The 16508-nt window shown below is 45.4% G+C and overlaps 1 protein-coding gene across 5 annotated transcripts in view; it reads right to left on the bottom strand.

Annotated features, from left to right (window-relative positions):
* Positions 1 to 16508, bottom strand: part of PLA1A (phospholipase A1 member A) — a 43677-nt gene that overhangs the window by 21911 nt on the left and 5258 nt on the right. For all 5 annotated transcript variants that reach the window (XR_011487205.1, XR_011487204.1, XR_011487206.1 and 2 more), the window contains exons 2-8: positions 13059 to 13260; positions 11101 to 11278; positions 10467 to 10575; positions 8848 to 8949; positions 6344 to 6433; positions 4434 to 4601; positions 2963 to 3052 (exon numbers count right to left, since the gene is read on the bottom strand). Coding sequence is in view for 2 of the 5 variants with exons in the window: in XM_020891731.2 (XP_020747390.1) it covers positions 2963 to 3052; positions 4434 to 4601; positions 6344 to 6433; positions 8848 to 8949; positions 10467 to 10575; positions 11101 to 11278; positions 13059 to 13260 (939 nt within the window). In the remaining 3 variants the exon portion in view is untranslated. The remainder of the gene's footprint in view (positions 1 to 2962; positions 3053 to 4433; positions 4602 to 6343; positions 6434 to 8847; positions 8950 to 10466; positions 10576 to 11100; positions 11279 to 13058; positions 13261 to 16508) is intronic.

The raw sequence follows: 16508 nt of genomic DNA, 5'->3' as shown, positions 1-16508 counted from the left end.
GTGGCTGGGGGCCTGTGTGGCATCTCTGCCCTCTGGGGCAGCACTGAAACGGGCTCTCAAAGCTGGTATTGTCCGCACAGACTGGGTGAGCAGCCTGGTTCACGGTGATACCCCTGAGTCTGTGGTCCCTCTGTCAAGAGAGGTTAAGAAGGATTACAGCTTCCCCAACACCCTAGCCTTTCCTCAATAAGGGGTAAGCCCATCTGGTGGCACCTGGCTGGGACTTTGGTCTCTTGAGCATTTTCACAGACTCCTTTGGTGGTTGGGACATAGCTAGAGGTAGTCCTTCACCTCTGCCCTATCTGTACTTTTTGATTTGTTATGTTTTATGGGTGAATATTGGGTGGAGGGACTAAGTGGATTTAGGGAGACAGCCCAAGCTGAAGTAATGATGTGACCCATATGGGCTCACAGGGTTAGCAACCGGACTCCTGCCGAGAACCCACAAGAAGACAGGAGAGCACTGCATTCTGCCCCTTCACAGAGAGGAACATCAGATGCCATGTCCTTCCTGTCTCTCTTTCTTGGTTGTTTACTGTGGATGCAGAGTGTTATGTTGACAGGCAAGGGCTGAACAAGAGTGTATAATCACAACGTGGAAAAAAATGTCTACCTTACATAGCTTTAGGAATCTAATTCTCTGTGCTGAGTTGGATATATCACTTTACCAGCAGGTATCACCGATCAAAACAGTTTCCTGAGGTTCTGCTGATCTCGTCTCTGATTACTCTGGAAGCCCTAGAAGGGCCAGGTCTGCTAACATTGGTGGATGGGAACTAGTAGTGAAATTCCTACCTGCTCTGGGCCTGACAAGGGCAACAGCACATGAGCCCGTGATGGTTTGCCAGGGGAACTGGATTCAAGGTGAGGCCCTGCTGCTTACCAGTTGTGATGTCCTGTCTAAGCCACCGAAACTCTCTGTGCCTCACTTCCTTCACGTAGAACCAATAACCCCCAACATCACCTCATAGTACACTGTGAGGAATGAGGTGATGGAGAGAAAACACTTTGGGTGAAATGTTGCTCTACAAGAGAAAAATAGTATTTTTGGAAAAATGATTTTTGGGGAGCAGATTCTCTGTCCATGCTGGCACCTGCCTGGCAGAAGCCAAGGGTGACAGCTGTCCTGGTGAGCAGTGCTGAGGCTGAGGCAGGTCAAGAGTGCTGGGGAGTGGGAGCTCAGTGCCACAGTGGCCTGGGAGCAGATGAGAGCGGGAGATGTTCAGGTGGGGTACCAGGTGGGCGACCCATACCCCACCACCAGGAGAGGAGGGGCCCAACTCTGATGCTCAGAATGGCAGGCTCAGGATGCAGGCCCCTCTGAGGTCTGTGAACAGACGTAACCATACTTCTGAGGGGATGGGGAGGGGATCTCACAACAAAGACGAAACAGAAAAGGTGTGGTCCAGTGAATTTCCCTCAGCAGGGATCCAAAAATGCCCTCAACCTTCAGGTGTGCCTCAGGCTCCCTGGCTGTCCAGACAGGGAGGAGACACCACAAAGCTGCCCTGGAGCTGGAAGTAGAAATGGGAAGTCGGTCCAAGCCCTGCCTCTGACCCAGACAAAGCATCCTGCCTCAGGCTGACCTCTGAGCGGTGGCAAGGACCCAAGAGTAACTGAGAAAGACGACTGATAAAAGCAGGTTCTCAGAAGAGGGGGCAGAGATACGAGTGTGGAGGAAAGTGATGATGGCGTGGAAAGGGTAAAGATTTTGAAGTCAGAAGACTGGAGTTGAATCCTGACTTCTTCACCCTCCCATGGAGCCTTGGGCACATCACCGCTCAGGGCTGGGTTGTCAGATGAGAGGATGGATGTGAAAAGCCCACAGCTGACCAACTTTATTCTTAAGAAGTAGCCAAGAGTTCTCTCTAATGAAATTACAAACACCCCCATCTCGGCTCCCAAATTCTCCCATTGTCAGAGGGAAGGGAATTATTACTTATTGAATCCAGTCACTGTGCAGTGATTGCCTGTGTACTATGTATTTTATTTGATCCTCACAATTAATTCTTTGAAATAAGTACTATTTTCCACACAAGTGTGTAAAAGTTCAGAAAGGTTAAGGAACTTGCTCCTGATCACACAGCAGGTGAACAGAGAATCCTAGAGCAAGTCAGGTTTGGGTGACCACTGAGCCTGAACTTCAGGCCCTCTACTACTGGGAAGGTATGGCCACAAAGATCCCTCCAACAACCAGCCAGACTCCAGTGATCAAAAAATAATTTAGAATTAGGGTGGTCATATAATTTCCCATCCAAACCAGCATACTTCTATTCTGAACACACAATAAAGCAGACAAGACCCCAGGATAAAAAAAAAAAATTAGAAAGTATAGTCAACCTAGATAAGATGCAAATGGCATAGAAAGGAGGATGGTTCAGCTCTTAATTTAATGTTATAGATTCTAAGATACCCTTTTCTCTCTCACATTAATCATCATTCACGATCACCGGCATCTTAGCTTCAATGAAATGCAGTGGTTAGGAGTCACAGTAAACAGTTGAAATATATATGTGAAGGTTCAGTATTCCTCATGAACCCTGACGTAGGAGGACTGCTAGAGTGGAGACACACAGGGTGGGCAATGAGGAGGGGGAAATGTATGCAGGAAGAAGAAATCCAAAAGGTTCTCCCAAATACCACCCTAGAGAGAGAGCCCACACTGGAGGGCAGGATTCCATGATGGGGTGGGAGGAATGAAGGTCAGATACTGACCAAAAGATAAGATGCCCCCAGGTTCTTATCCATACAGCAATGGTTTAGGCTGGCTCTGATAAGTTTGGGTTCTATCTAAGCCCAGGAGATGCTGACCTACACCTCTCACTTTCCACGACCTTTTTGCCCCAGTTCTTCACCTCCCACTTTGGCTACCATGCTGGGCTGGACACAGCCTAAGTTGGAGCCCTGGACTCAGCAGGTCAGCACACTGGCAGAGTTAAGCAGGGCGTTCCTCCCCACTCACCACAATACGGAGCCATGGAAGTGGTCATCAGGTAGACCTTCACCTCCTTGGGAAGTGGCTCTATCTTGACACCACCTTGTTCTATCAGCCCTGGAGATAAAGAAGAAAAGACAGCAGGGCCCTGAGGAGGCCATTTCAGGGTTCAGTGGCACCCAGCCTTTCAGTGATTAATTCATGCACCTGTTCATTCTACAAACAACTGTGTGAGTCCTGGGGTACAGCAACTCCATCCAGACAAGGATAAACACACAAGTAGACAGCAAATACAGATTATCTGGTCCACTCCCGGGGGTATTTATATGAAATTATGAAATGATGTCTCCAACTTGCCAAACAATCTATATGATAGTTCTTTTAGTGGTATTTGTATCCTGTGCATTGGAGCACAGAAAGTGTTTGAGCTGAAGAATAATGGTTGACAAGTTGGAGAAAGGCTTTCCAAGCAGAAAGTAAAGTCTGGCCAAAGGGATATTGGGTGAGGAAACATGAAAAATATTCTTGGAAGTATGAGTAATTAGCATCCCTGAGGTGTTTAGAAAAAAAGGAAAATCCCGTGGGAGATGAGGCTGAGCAGAGAGTGTAAAGTCGTTGTTAACCATCTGGTCCATCACACGTGTGGGAAACAGTGACATATGCCTGATGAGCAGAAAGTAATGTTGTTTTGCTTTATTATGGGAAACCACACCTACTTTAACATTTTGTCAAGCTGATATTCATTTCATTCATATAAGCAATGGCAGGCTGCTGCAGTTCTGAGTGGCAGCTGGTGGGTGGGAAGTGGGAGAGTGAAGGAGGGGGAGGAATCACACATTACCCAGGAGTTTTTCCTGGGAACGCTTCAGGCTGGATAACCCCAGGATATTCACAACAATGATCTGCACAGGGTGAGCTGAGGCTGGATCCCTCAGCCTTCCCGAGCCATTCTCTCCAGACTAGCCGGGATCCTCCAGGGATGTGTCCAGGTCAATCAGCAATTAAGAACCCCTCCAGCTGGCACGTGGCCTCACACCCCTAAGGCAGGCAATGTGTGCCAGTCTTAGGGATTTCCCCACAGCACTTTGATTTCAAGCCTCTCAGGAACTGGAGAACGGCTGGCCTAGCACGGAAGACCATGGTGCACAAAAACTATGGTGTGCATCAGGTCCAAGAGTGGGTGCAGGGGATCTGGACCACACTGATGCTTCTGGAGAGGATCCTGAGGTAGACTTGTGGGTCAGGGTCTCTGTGTGTGTGAAGGGTGTGCACAGAGTGCATATAGCATCAGGAAGCAGTATTGGGGGTGGGTGGGACACAGAAAGCTAAAGGCCACCTTCTAGGTGAGAACACCTTCTAGCTGAATTTTGAACATTACTTAAATTTTCTTTACCCAACTTGAATAGACTTTTTGACCATAGGAGATCAGGACTTGAAGAGGTGACAAGGCTTGAACTCTCCCCAAGTTGTCAGAGGGAGTCAAAGGAGGAGTATTTACCGATTCTTGGACAGGAAAGAAGAAAAGGGTTGAAACAATCCAGACACTGTCCAGCAAGGAAGTCCTTGTAGTTTGTGCAAGGGAAGGCCATCAGTGGACAGGAGTTCTCCAGAGCGCTGATGTAGAGGTGTACAGCCCTCATGTGATCACAGATCAGATAACTGTAGCCTGAACAAGGCCAAAAGACACAACCAAGTTTCAGTTCAAGACACATGGAAACTCCCTCCATGCTACTTACTGTCACTCTATTGAATGTTATAGTCCAACAGGCTATAAATACATGGGATATCCCCCTGAGCCACATTTTTGAAATATTAATGAACATGGTTACTATACTCTCATTTTTCTTTTTAATTTTTTTTGAAGTGATTCCTTTTTTTTTTTAATTTTTCTTTTAACTAAGCTTAATTTACCAATAAAATTGCTTATTTAGAGACCCATTCTTCCGTGATCATGCAGATTCTCTTTTGGAAAATGGGAGCATGTGAAGAGTTGGCGATCCTGACCCTACTTCTCAAAATATTGGTCTGCACATTTTTGCCTTCTTCAGCATCACCCACACAACCAATTGTATTCAACCTCATTAAACCCAGTCCAACAAAGAGACAATCAAGGGAGTCAGCAGCAGCTCATGGTCCATCTATGAAAGCCAATGTACTGAGGTTCACCTCACCCAATGACTGACGCTGAATCTGCCAAATGTCCTAACACAATAAACACTTGGTTTCTTGTTATTGTTGTTGTTGACTATTTTAAAATTTGTGATAATTCATACTGAATGAATGTGCTGGGGCTAAGAGGTCTATAGTGAGCCATAACTCCAGCATTTAAGGTCTTCATACTCTCCCTTCACCTTGGGACCCCCTCACTGGGACCAGAACCAAGTATGAGCTATGTGTGGATTTTCCTTTCCCCCATAGTTGGAACACTGTCTATGGCCAACCCCCTTCTAGCTACAAGAAGGAGATGGAAGACACAAACTAAACCCTTCTCAAGTTGTATTATGAAGAAAAAAATGGAAAGTGACCAAATAAAATGCCAAAGAAATTTTCAAAAGCCATTAAAACCAAACCAATCTGATTAGAATTGCTGAAAAAATTAAGAATTATTAAAAGAAACATGATTTGGAAAATCAGTGAATTTGATAAGTTGGATTAGTGGTTACTCAACACAATTGTCAAAAGAATATTTAAAATGATAAAATTTTGGTAAAGAAGGAAAAGGGTAAAAAAACAGTATTCAGAAATCAAAACTCCCATATGAAATGTTGATAGGTTAGCTGCATTCATGAGAAGAATATAAGAAGACTAAACAACCCTTAATGCTTAGCTTTTGATAAATTTAAAACTGTTTAAAATTATGCTAAGAACATAAACAATATATCCAAAAAGAGTATCCAGAAGAGTAAATTTAGAAGAGAAGATAGGTATATTCATTGGCTGTATTCAAGAAGATTATCTTGAAAGCAATTTTGGAGAGCTTAAATTTAATTAGTTTGGGGAAATGGTTGTGCAGTGAATTGAACCTTCAGCTAGCTAGCTTTGGGTGCACCAGCCTGGTTCTGACACAACACAGCACTGCAAAGGATGTAACTAGTGTGGACTCTGCCACAATGTGGGGCCTAGGAAGAAGAGAGGTTATTGGCTTGAGTGATGGTGGATGATGGTAGGGCCTAAGACGTAGGGAGGGAACCTAAATATGGAGCAATCTTAATTTCAGGCAGTCCTCCCCTAGAATTCCTTGTCTCCACAGACATCCATTCAATAAGTGCTGAGTAAGCTCGATGGGACATAGCAAAGGACACTGTCAGGAAGACTCCTGTGGCTCACACTGGCTGACTCAACACGAAACCTGTTGATAAAGTCCAGTCTCTGGAGCAGCCAAACACTGAGTATTTCTGGCTTTCTGACCTGCATAAATGGAAGTGGGACAGCCAGGCTGGTCTTGGCCTCCATTGATGAAGTAGTCCACGTGTCCGACAGGAATCCGAATGCCCAAATCTGCAAGAAGGCAGAACCTTGTTACCCTCTTCCTTCAGGGGCCATTTTCCAGGTCCCCATAGCAGGGTCTACTGGCCATAGAGCCTGAAGTCTGACCTTGGGCACCCACCCCTTCTCTGTGCTGAATGGGGACCCACTTATTCCTAAATGCTAGAAGATGACAGAACTAACTAGCCATTAGATGGTTTTCTAAGAGGTTTTGTCATGCTGAAAGGAAGCTAAGAATAAATTCATAAGAAGATATTCATATTTGCCTAATAAAATCAAGAAAAGTATCCCTTAAGTTTTTATGAATCAGTAAATGTTATAATAAGCTTGGTAAATTTCCTTGTTGAATAGTTTCTATTTTACTCTAAGTGACAGTTCAGATATATATGTGTGAGACCACATTTCCAGTCTCTTACATGCCTTTGAGCTTCTATGACTAAGAATAAATATAATCTGACTACAAAGAGATGAGTTTGTGAGGTAGTAGCCTTTATCCCATCAGTGTGATGATATCTGACCCCTCAAGATCAGTCCAATTCAGCTGCCAAAAATCATGACTTTCTCCTTCATATTATCTGTCACAATTGTAAGCAGTGGAGTGTGTGTTACCAGTTTAACGTCATCTATCCAGGGTTTAAGTGATGACCTAGAATGCCTCCTTGCCCATCATCTGTCAGGTCAGTTCTACCTCCATAATATATTTTGAATCCTTCTGCTTCTCTCCATCTCTACTCCCACCACCTTTGCTTCAGCCAATATTGCCCCCTCATCCAGGCCACCACTGCAAACACTGTCCAAAGGGCCTTCCTTTACTGCCCACCTAAAGTCCATGCTCTGCCCAGCAGAGTCATCTTTTAAAGGAATCCAAATCGCTGCCCTATTCTCCTTGATCATAGAATAAGATGTAAACCCCCTGCCATGTCCAGTCTGGTCCTACTCCACTTTCTCATCGCATCACTCGCTGCGTGCTAACTACATGGTTCTCCTTCCTGCCCTCACCCACCATAAGGCTTTCATTCTGGCTATCCTTCCCATCTATAATGGTCTTCTCCCAGCTCTTTCCAGTGCTGGCTTATTCTCATCCATGAAATCTCACCTCAGACATCAACTCCTTGGACAGATTTTCCTCAATAATCCTACCTGAGGTAGACCCCGCACCCCCTGACAAGTCACATACGCTCCTCCCATATCCCTTATTATAATAATCAGGAGGTAGAATTATCTTATCTGTTGACTTGTATGTAAGCTCCATTAAGGCAGGGCCTTTACCCATCTTCTCCCTGCTCTATGGTACCTAGCTTATGTTAGTACCAAATACTTATTTATTGAACAAATCAGGGACAAATGCTTTCCCTGTTAGCCGGCAAGTCCCACGTGGTGCCCTGTGCACTGCAGTATTCTTAGTGCCTGCTACATAGATCAGTCAAGACTAACTGAATAAATGGAAGTTATTTTTTTATCATAAAAAGAAAAACTTTTTATCATATTAGGTAGTGGCTACAACTTTGAAGGGAACTGAGAGGCCTAGGACAAATAAATAGGGACCAATGGGTCACCTATTTAGCAAATTTAGGAACATAAAAGGTTAACATTGTTAATTAACATGGTTAATTAACTTAATAACTAAGCAGAGGGCTATGGACTTTGTTTTCTTATCTGTGAAATGGAGGTGGAAAAGAGGATTGAGTTATATGACTACATGAACTTCTTCCAGAATCATGAATCTGTGAGTTTTGGATGCTAAAAAGGCTTCTAGCCAAATGGAATGAGACATGGCTATCTCTCAGTTGAACGGCAAACTCTCGTGGTCAGAGACAGATGTAATTTCTTCTGGTACCCAACACACTGAGCACAGGCCCTGGCACTAGACTCTGGGCATCTGACATTGAGTAGGAATGAGGAGGAGTGTCTGCTGGTTATGATGGATTCAGAATTGGGGGTTCTTGCCTGTGCCTGTCATTATTGGAGGCGGCAGTTCTCATTCTTCACCCAACTGAGGGCTGGCCTCATCTCTTGGGAAGGAGAGAAGTTCTGACAGGCCCGAGCATCTGCCCCAGAAGCGGAATGCCCCAGTGTCCCGGGGTGAGGCATGTTCACCCTGAAAAAATAGCCTGACTTTCCCGTGTGCCTGACAGGCAGAAGTGCCCTCCAAACACTACCTCAGAAGAGGCTTAGGGTTGAATCAGAATGAGACTCATGACCAAACAGTTTTGGTCCACAAATGAGAATCCTTCTGTCTCATGCTGGCTAAAAATAAAATCATTCATCTCAGTCCCAGAGCAAGATAGGGCTGGAAGAGACTTTCGAGATCATGCTGGTAAACTCCTCACTGCAACAGAAGCTCAGAGTGGAAGGGTCTCCTCCTAGGGCCACTCCTAGCCTCTGCCCTGTGCTCATTGCCCCGCCACCCCCCCACCCCAGCTCACTGTCCGTGTCTGTGTGGATGGCTTCCACGAAGAGGGCATCCCCAGGGTCCAGACGCTCCTCCAGGCTGGCTCTGGTATACTCTGGTCCAGCAGGGTCCAGGCCTGCAAGGACAGACATGTCAGGGGCCCTGTCATCTCAGACACAAGAACTCTCATGGATCCACTGCACACCTACACGGGCAACCGTTATAGTTCAGATCAGAATCCCCCAACAAGGACCCAAGGGTGAGAGAACTAGCTCAGGACCACCTTTCCCAGGAAACCCTACTCTGTTGAGTAGAGGGAACTCTAACTTCTTCATGACCCGGTTCCTCTGGCTCTGAAATGAACTTGCTAACCCCGACCATTTGGTAAGGGTTAATGTCAGTAATATTCATCCTCATGTAGTAATAACAATGGCTATAATGTTTTGAGTAGTTACTATGTGCCAGGCCTTGTGCTAGGCAACTTCACACATTCTAGTCCTTACAACAACGTGTGTGTGTGCATGCTAAGATGCTTCTATTGTATCCAACTTATTGTGATCCCATGGACTGTAGCCTACCAGGCTCCTCTGTCCATGGGATTCTCCAGGCAAGGATACTAGAGGGAGTTGCCATGCCCTCCTCCAAAGTCATCTTCCTGATCCAGGAATCTAACCCACATCTCTTATATCTCCTGCACTGGCAGGAGGGTTCTTTACCTCTAATGCCGCCTGGGAAGCCCCTTTACAACGATAGAGTGAAGTAAATATTACTCTCTCCCAGCCTTACCTTGGATCCCTCCCTATTCCACCCAAAAAGCAGACTGTGAGACAAGTATGTAAAGTGCAAGTAGCTTATTTGGGAGAAAATCACCGAAAGCATGGACTTCCCAGCTGGTGCTAGTGGTAAAGAACCTGCCTGTAAATGCAGGAGACATAAAAGTCACAGGTTCGATCCCTGGATAGGGAAGGTCTCATGGAGAAGGGAAAGGCAACCCACTCCAGTATTCTTGCTGGGATAATCCCGTGGACAGAGGAGTCTGGCGGGCTACAGTCCATGGGGTCGCAAAGAGTCGGACATGACTGAAGCCACTTAGCATGCACGCACAGAAAGTATCATAAGGAAGTGGAAAAAAGTCAGAGAATGAAAGACAATTTTAATGACTAGACTATCACTTTGGGTCTCATCCCACTGGGGTCCCCCTGCAGGACTCTGCAAAACACAACTCAGAACTGTCCCACTGAAGTGCCAGGCAGCCAGAGTATTTACCACACAGCTCTGGCTCCTTACTGATTGAGGGTAGTTCCTGAAGCACAAAATTCCCAGCACTGTGCAAGTATTTAGAAAAATTGTGTAAAGGTGATTTCCACAGTGGGCCAAGGAGATAGGAGCTGTTACAACCCATTTTAGAGTTGTAGAAATTGAGGCTCAGAAAGAAATAGATGGCCTCTAACACTGACACTAGAGATCATGAAATAACAACACAGTACCATCTTATCCAAAAGGGCCACAATAGGTAAATTTTAGTGGTGATCAATGACTTGATCATAAGAACAAAGGCCCAACACACTTCCCTTTGCCTGCCTTAGCAAACGCTCTTCCAGGCATGTTCTCTTTCTCTCTAAACCTAAGCGAATGGGCAGGGAAGAATGTTACCTGTGATCCGTCCCAACTGGCCATTGTAGAAATGTCCTACCATGCCCCCTACATGGGCCCCCAGGCTGATGCCAATGATGTGGATTGAGGACTCTGACACACCCAGCGCCTAGAACAGTCATTTACAGTGAGTTACATTTGGGCCACCCCAGCCCCTGACCTTACAAGGGTAACAATTTTCTCTGAGGCGTCAGAAGCAGAGGGTCTTGGGCACAACATACCAGCCACACATGCTTTGGGGAGAAAGTGCAGAATCTCACCCTGTTAATCACTTGCCCTCTCCCTGGGCTCCCCACCTGGACAACCCATTCACTTTCCTTTTGGTGCCCAAGGTGTGTGAGGCATGACCACAGCCATTTCCTCCTGAAAGCATAGAAGGGCCAGCTATCGGCACCTCCGATGTAACATGTAGTGGTGCGTCTTACAGAGGAGCAGCAAGAGGCTCAGAGAGGTTCAAAACTCCGCCTGAGGTCAGCACAGTAAGTGGTAAAGGTGAGACCTGAATCAAAGACCCACAGACTACCAGTGGCTCTGCTTCCTCCCTAAAGCTCCTCCTCACGTGTTATTTCTTTCTTTCTGAGCGCTCACTCCCCCACAAGCAGCCAGAGCTCACCCTAAGCTCTTCTACACCTACCAGGAGTTTACGGAGGAAACGGGAGATCTCGAGTCCCAGCTTAATCACATTTTCCACGGCTGAGAAATAGGCAGCTGTGGAGCCATACACCCAGTCCACAGCAATCACGTTAGCATCTGCTGCCCGCAGAAGGGCACCGATGAATCTATCAATCCAGGAAGGCTTTGTTCCTAAAGCCCTAGATGTGGGGCCAAGAAAGGATAGGAAAATTATCTTCCCAGTCAGTATTCATCGTCATGGAAATTACAATGACATTTCTATAAACAGAACAAATCTAGAGGAAAACAGTCACGTGTGTGTGTGTGTGTGTGTGTGTGTGTGTGTGTGTGGTGGGGGGTGGAGGGGAGTATGAGCACTAAATCCTACAGTGCTTTGAGCATAAGGAGGACATAATCCTGAAGTTAGCAGGGTTCCTGCTTGCACATGTGGAGCCTGTGGGTAAATTGTAAAGAGGTACCTTTGTTCCAGGTGGATGTAGCCTTGGGCCAGGGCTCAGAGCTCAGGTCGGAGTTCAGCCCCATTGGCCCTCAGTCAGGTACCTTTGTGCAATGCATAAATCACATGGACCACATGTGCTGACCCTGCTTGTGTTACTCATGGGAAAGAAAAGATAGCTTTGTGTGTTAGAGTTCAAGATTTGCAATCTTAATTCTCACTCTGTAACACAGACACCTTCCTTAGGGGTGTTTCCATTTACTTGTCCATGCATTCACCCTTCATGCAACAAATGGGCCAGGCGATGTGCTAGGTGCTTTCTGAGAAATAAAGAAAAATGAGATATATTCTTTATTATTCTAGAACTTAGAATATAATAAGACTTTTCTAGGAAAAGAAGAAGAGGAAAATTTTCAGAAAGCTTTCCTAAGAGGTTAGGAATGGGAAAGAAGTCTTCTTCTCCATGGCACAGAGCTGGCTCATGTGGACAGAGGAGCCCAGCCCCGGTGTATGCCAGGGAATGTGGCCTGGGGGGCATCTGGAATGACAGCATAGCAAGGCTTCAGAGCTCTCCACTCCATCAGCTATCTCCGGTCGCAGGTGTCTCTGGTTGAGCCTCGGATGGTGGTTGAATGCAGAATTTGCCAGAGGAGAGACTTTGGCTCAAGAGTGGGAAGGAAAGCCTAAGGGAGGATGTGACTGGGACCCTGGGGTCAGGGAGAAACCAGCCAGAGATGAGGAAGCAATTATCCTTTGTGCAGTGCCTCACTGTCCACCTCTTCATTGGGTCCCCCCCCCAGTTTCAGTTGTTCTAGCTACTGTTTCACCATATTCTCTCCCTTTCTCTTCCCAGAAACTTTTTACTGTTTTTGGCGTTATCAGTGAATTTTGGAGAGAAGATGTTGGAAGGAAGGGTGATGATTGACTTGGGACTCAGAGACTATATATTACAACAAAAGTTGGACTGTGGATCATCAAAGAAATTGAAGAAGTGTGTAGTGCCTGAGAAACACTAATCTCTGGGAATGATGGAAGTAGAAGTTTCTTAGGTTGTGAAACCCAGGTAGAAGTGAAGAAGAGGAAATAAAACCCTGGATAAAAACACCATGATGTTACCCCTGAGCAATTGCACAAAGCCTGTGACCTCGCTGGCTGAAATGAATCATGCAACCCACACTTGAGGGAGGAAAGGATCACTGAGACTATTTTTACAACCTCCCTTTTACTCAGGCATGGAAATCGAGGCTCCATGTGCTACTTATCCAGGGTCATTCATATTTACTGTTTGAGAGTATAAAGATGAGACTTAGCAGAGGAGTAACATATGTGACCAATAAGAAAGAGTAACACAGCGTGTGTTCATGTTGCTATGAGACCTCTCCAAGACCAGCAGAAGGTAAGCAAGGGGACCTGTGACAGGCAGTGAATCCATTTCTCCTCTTGCTCCCCACTAACTTCCTGTGGCATGAGGGTCATTTTCTAGTTCCTAGTGGAGATGATCCTATTGGTTGTTTGGCTCCCACCTGAATCCATGGATAACTAGCTTGGTTCCTAGAGTGCCATTGAACCCAGAGTTTTGGATGTCACTACTTTCTTCCACTAGCTGCCCACAGCTGGGATCCGAAGGAGTGAAGAGGAGAAACTGGACTTTGAGATTGGTGCCTCGGAGGAGATTGGCATTCTGGAAGTCAGCACAATTCGTCTGTGGGGTAGGAGGTGCATCCCCTAGAAGAAAAAACAAATAAAACCCAAGAAACTTCAAAGGTGAGGTCATCTGTTCTTAAAAAGAAGAAAAGTGCTTTTGAAAGGAAGAAAGAAAGAAATGGTTTTACAGGGGTTGATCATAAATCAGCAAGTGTAATAATGGCTCATTTATTACAGGCATCACTTCTATAACCAAAATCTGTGACTATTTTTCATGTATAAAGATAAGATACCAGAGAAGAATAAAATATTGCTCAATTAGAGAAGATTAAAGGCCATGGTGAAACGGATATTGTCATGGGCTAAATTGAGTCCCCTTTTCCCCATAAATTCATGTGCTGAATTAACTAATCCTTAAAACCTCAGAATGTGACTGTATTTGGAGACAGAGTCCCTACAGAGGTAATTACACTGAAATGAAGCCATTGCGTGTGTGCTCAGTCATGTCCAACTCTTTTGCAACCCCTTGGACTGTAGTTCGCCAGGCTCCTCTGTCCATGGAATTTCCAGGCAAGAATACTGGAGTGGGCTGCCATTTCCTTCTCCAAGGAATCTTCCTGACCCAGGGATGGAACTGGTGTCTCCTGCCAGGCAGATTCTTTACCACTGAGCCACCTGAGAAGGCCATGAAACCAATAGGGTGGACCCTTATCTGATACAACTGATGTGCTTAGATGAAGAGGCAATTTGGTCACAAAGAAGAAAGATGACGTGAAGACATGTGGAGTAGATAGCCATCTCTAAGCCAATGAGAGAGGCCTGGAATGGATCCTTCGCTCAGAACCCTCAGGAGGAACAAACCCTACCACCACCTTAATCTCAGACTTGCAGCCTCCAGAAGTGTGAGAGGATAAACTTCTGTTGTTTAAGCCACCCATCTTGGGCACTTACTTTTTTCCCTCTGAGCCACCGGGGAAGTCCTTTCTTACAACAGTCCTGGCTAAATAATACAGTTTTCTGAAAAGAACCCTAGGCTATAAAATAAGCAGTTGCGCTGGGGATTAGGCTCATTCTGGTCTGTTCATCCCATCCCAGAGTGATCACTTCTCACTAATCACATTTTGTCCTTGTGATTAAGTGACAGTCCAGAGCCACTCCAGAGCCTGCAGTGCCCAGTACATGGCTGCCCCGATGATAGAGAAGGCATTTAATGAGCTATATGTATTTGCTAGTGCCTTCCAACAGATACCTTTAAATAGGATATTTTATAGTCAAGGTCACTGAAGGGCCTTCTACAGTACTGAACCGAAATGGCAGCATACTGTAACTCCTGCATCCCAGGGAGCTGAAAATCTGGCCTATCTTTAAGACCCAACAGCCCCCTGTCATGCTTGTGATAAAGATGGGGGCCTCTAACACCCAGCTGTCTTACAGAAAGAGACTGGCAGGAGCTGCAGTGCATACACTGAGTGCCCACAGGGCCCCAATCCTGGTGCTGTTAGCAGCGACCTTGTATTCCTACCACAGGACAAAGCCATTTGCAACATCAGAAGACAGGTTTAGATTGCAAACTGATTTGCATAGCCCTCTTCACAAGGAATACAGCTCTCTCAGGTTTCTGGAATAGTTCTCTGCCTTCAGAGGTAAGTGAGGAGCAGGTACAGAAGGCCTGTGGATCTGCAGTGCACTGGGCCATAGTGCTGTGAGCGCCCCACCCTTGCAGCACGCCAACAGTGGTTTCCTCACCTCTGCATCTGAGCCCCAGCCTGGTTCCCCAGTCCCCTTGCATCTCCCTCCTCACCAGCCAGATCTCAGACACTCCTGCAATGAAGCCCACTCTGACAGTGCAGGCCCCCAGGCTTCCCAGCCTGTGGCAACTTGTGCCTGCTCCCATGACCCAAGATAGACTTGTCATGACTTGACCACCTCATCTGCCTTCCCCAACTTTTGGAAGAAAAGATGAAAAGCCTCTACCTGAACATGAGACCTGAACCACATACATGACTACATTGCTCTACTGGTCATGTAGTAAACATAGTTTGTCACAGAGCAAGGTCCAACAAGCATCATAGAATCAATATATTCCAGACAATGTTATCTAAATAAGCAATAATAAAAATTAGAAATCAATAACAAAATTAAAGATACATTTAGAGATTTTTTAAGTTTAATTCCCTTTTAAGTAATGAATGAGTTGAATAATCACAATAGAAATTAGAGAATATTAAAAACTAATGACAATAAAACCAATACAATATCAAAACTTGAGTTAAAGTAGCTAAAACAGTACTAGACTGAGAGCTATTAATATAACCTTAAATGCAAATATGAGGGGGAAATGGGGAAAGATACAAATCATGTAAGTTAATCTTGTAAGTCAGAAAATTGAGAAAGAATACTACAGCAATTCCAAATAAAATGTAGGGAAATAAATACAAAGGAAGTAATTAAAATTAAAGAAAACAATGAATATGAATGTCATCAGGAGCAATTCAGCCTATGCAGTTGCTCAGGTCCACCTTCCTGGAGAGATCTTTGACACTTTGCTTTCTCCCACCCCCAGACAAATGGTAAGTAAATCCTCAGAACAAAATATTCAGAATTAAACCATTCTCACTACCTAGACTGGTACCACTTTGGTCTAAACCACCATCATATCTCAAAATTATGTGGCCTGCAATGCTTTTTCTGCCTTTATCCTCTTCAGCCTATTTGTAGCATAGTAGCTAGAAAAGTAAATCAAATCATGTCACATCTCTGTGCAAAAGCCACCAAGGCATTTCACTTAGAATAAAATCCAAAGTCCTAACAATAGAAGAAAGCCCTAAATATCTAGACCATCCTCCTGAGGAGCCTTCTCCTGCCCCACTATTGCTTCCTCTATTCCAGCCACTGTCCTCCTATCTCTTCCTCACTCTAAATAGGTTCCTGTTGGAGGGTCTGTGTGCTGGGCATTCCTTCTGCCTGGCATGTCTTTCTCCAGACATCCACGTGGCTAATTTCCACTTCTGCTTTAAGTCTTTGCTTGTCAAATGTCATCTCCTTTCCTCTAACCCCCATTTAAATTGCCATCTGCCTGTGTGCCTGAAACCAATGGCTCATCTGGTAGAGAATCTGTCTACATACAGGAGACACAGGAGACGCAAGTTCGAGCCCTGGGTCAGAAAGATCCCCTGGAGGAGGAAATTGCAACCCACTCCAGTGTTCTTGACTGAAGAATCCCATGTACAGAGGAGCTTGGTGGGCTGCAGTCCATGGGGTCACAAAGAGTCAGACATGACTGAATACAACACACAAACTAAGTGCCTCATCTCCATTCTCTGAATCTT

This window comes from Odocoileus virginianus, chromosome 4 (assembly GCF_023699985.2).
Source record: "Odocoileus virginianus isolate 20LAN1187 ecotype Illinois chromosome 4, Ovbor_1.2, whole genome shotgun sequence".
In the NCBI taxonomy this organism is placed as follows: Eukaryota; Metazoa; Chordata; class Mammalia; order Artiodactyla; family Cervidae; genus Odocoileus; species Odocoileus virginianus.
This window is presented reverse-complemented; position numbering and strand designations above follow the sequence as displayed.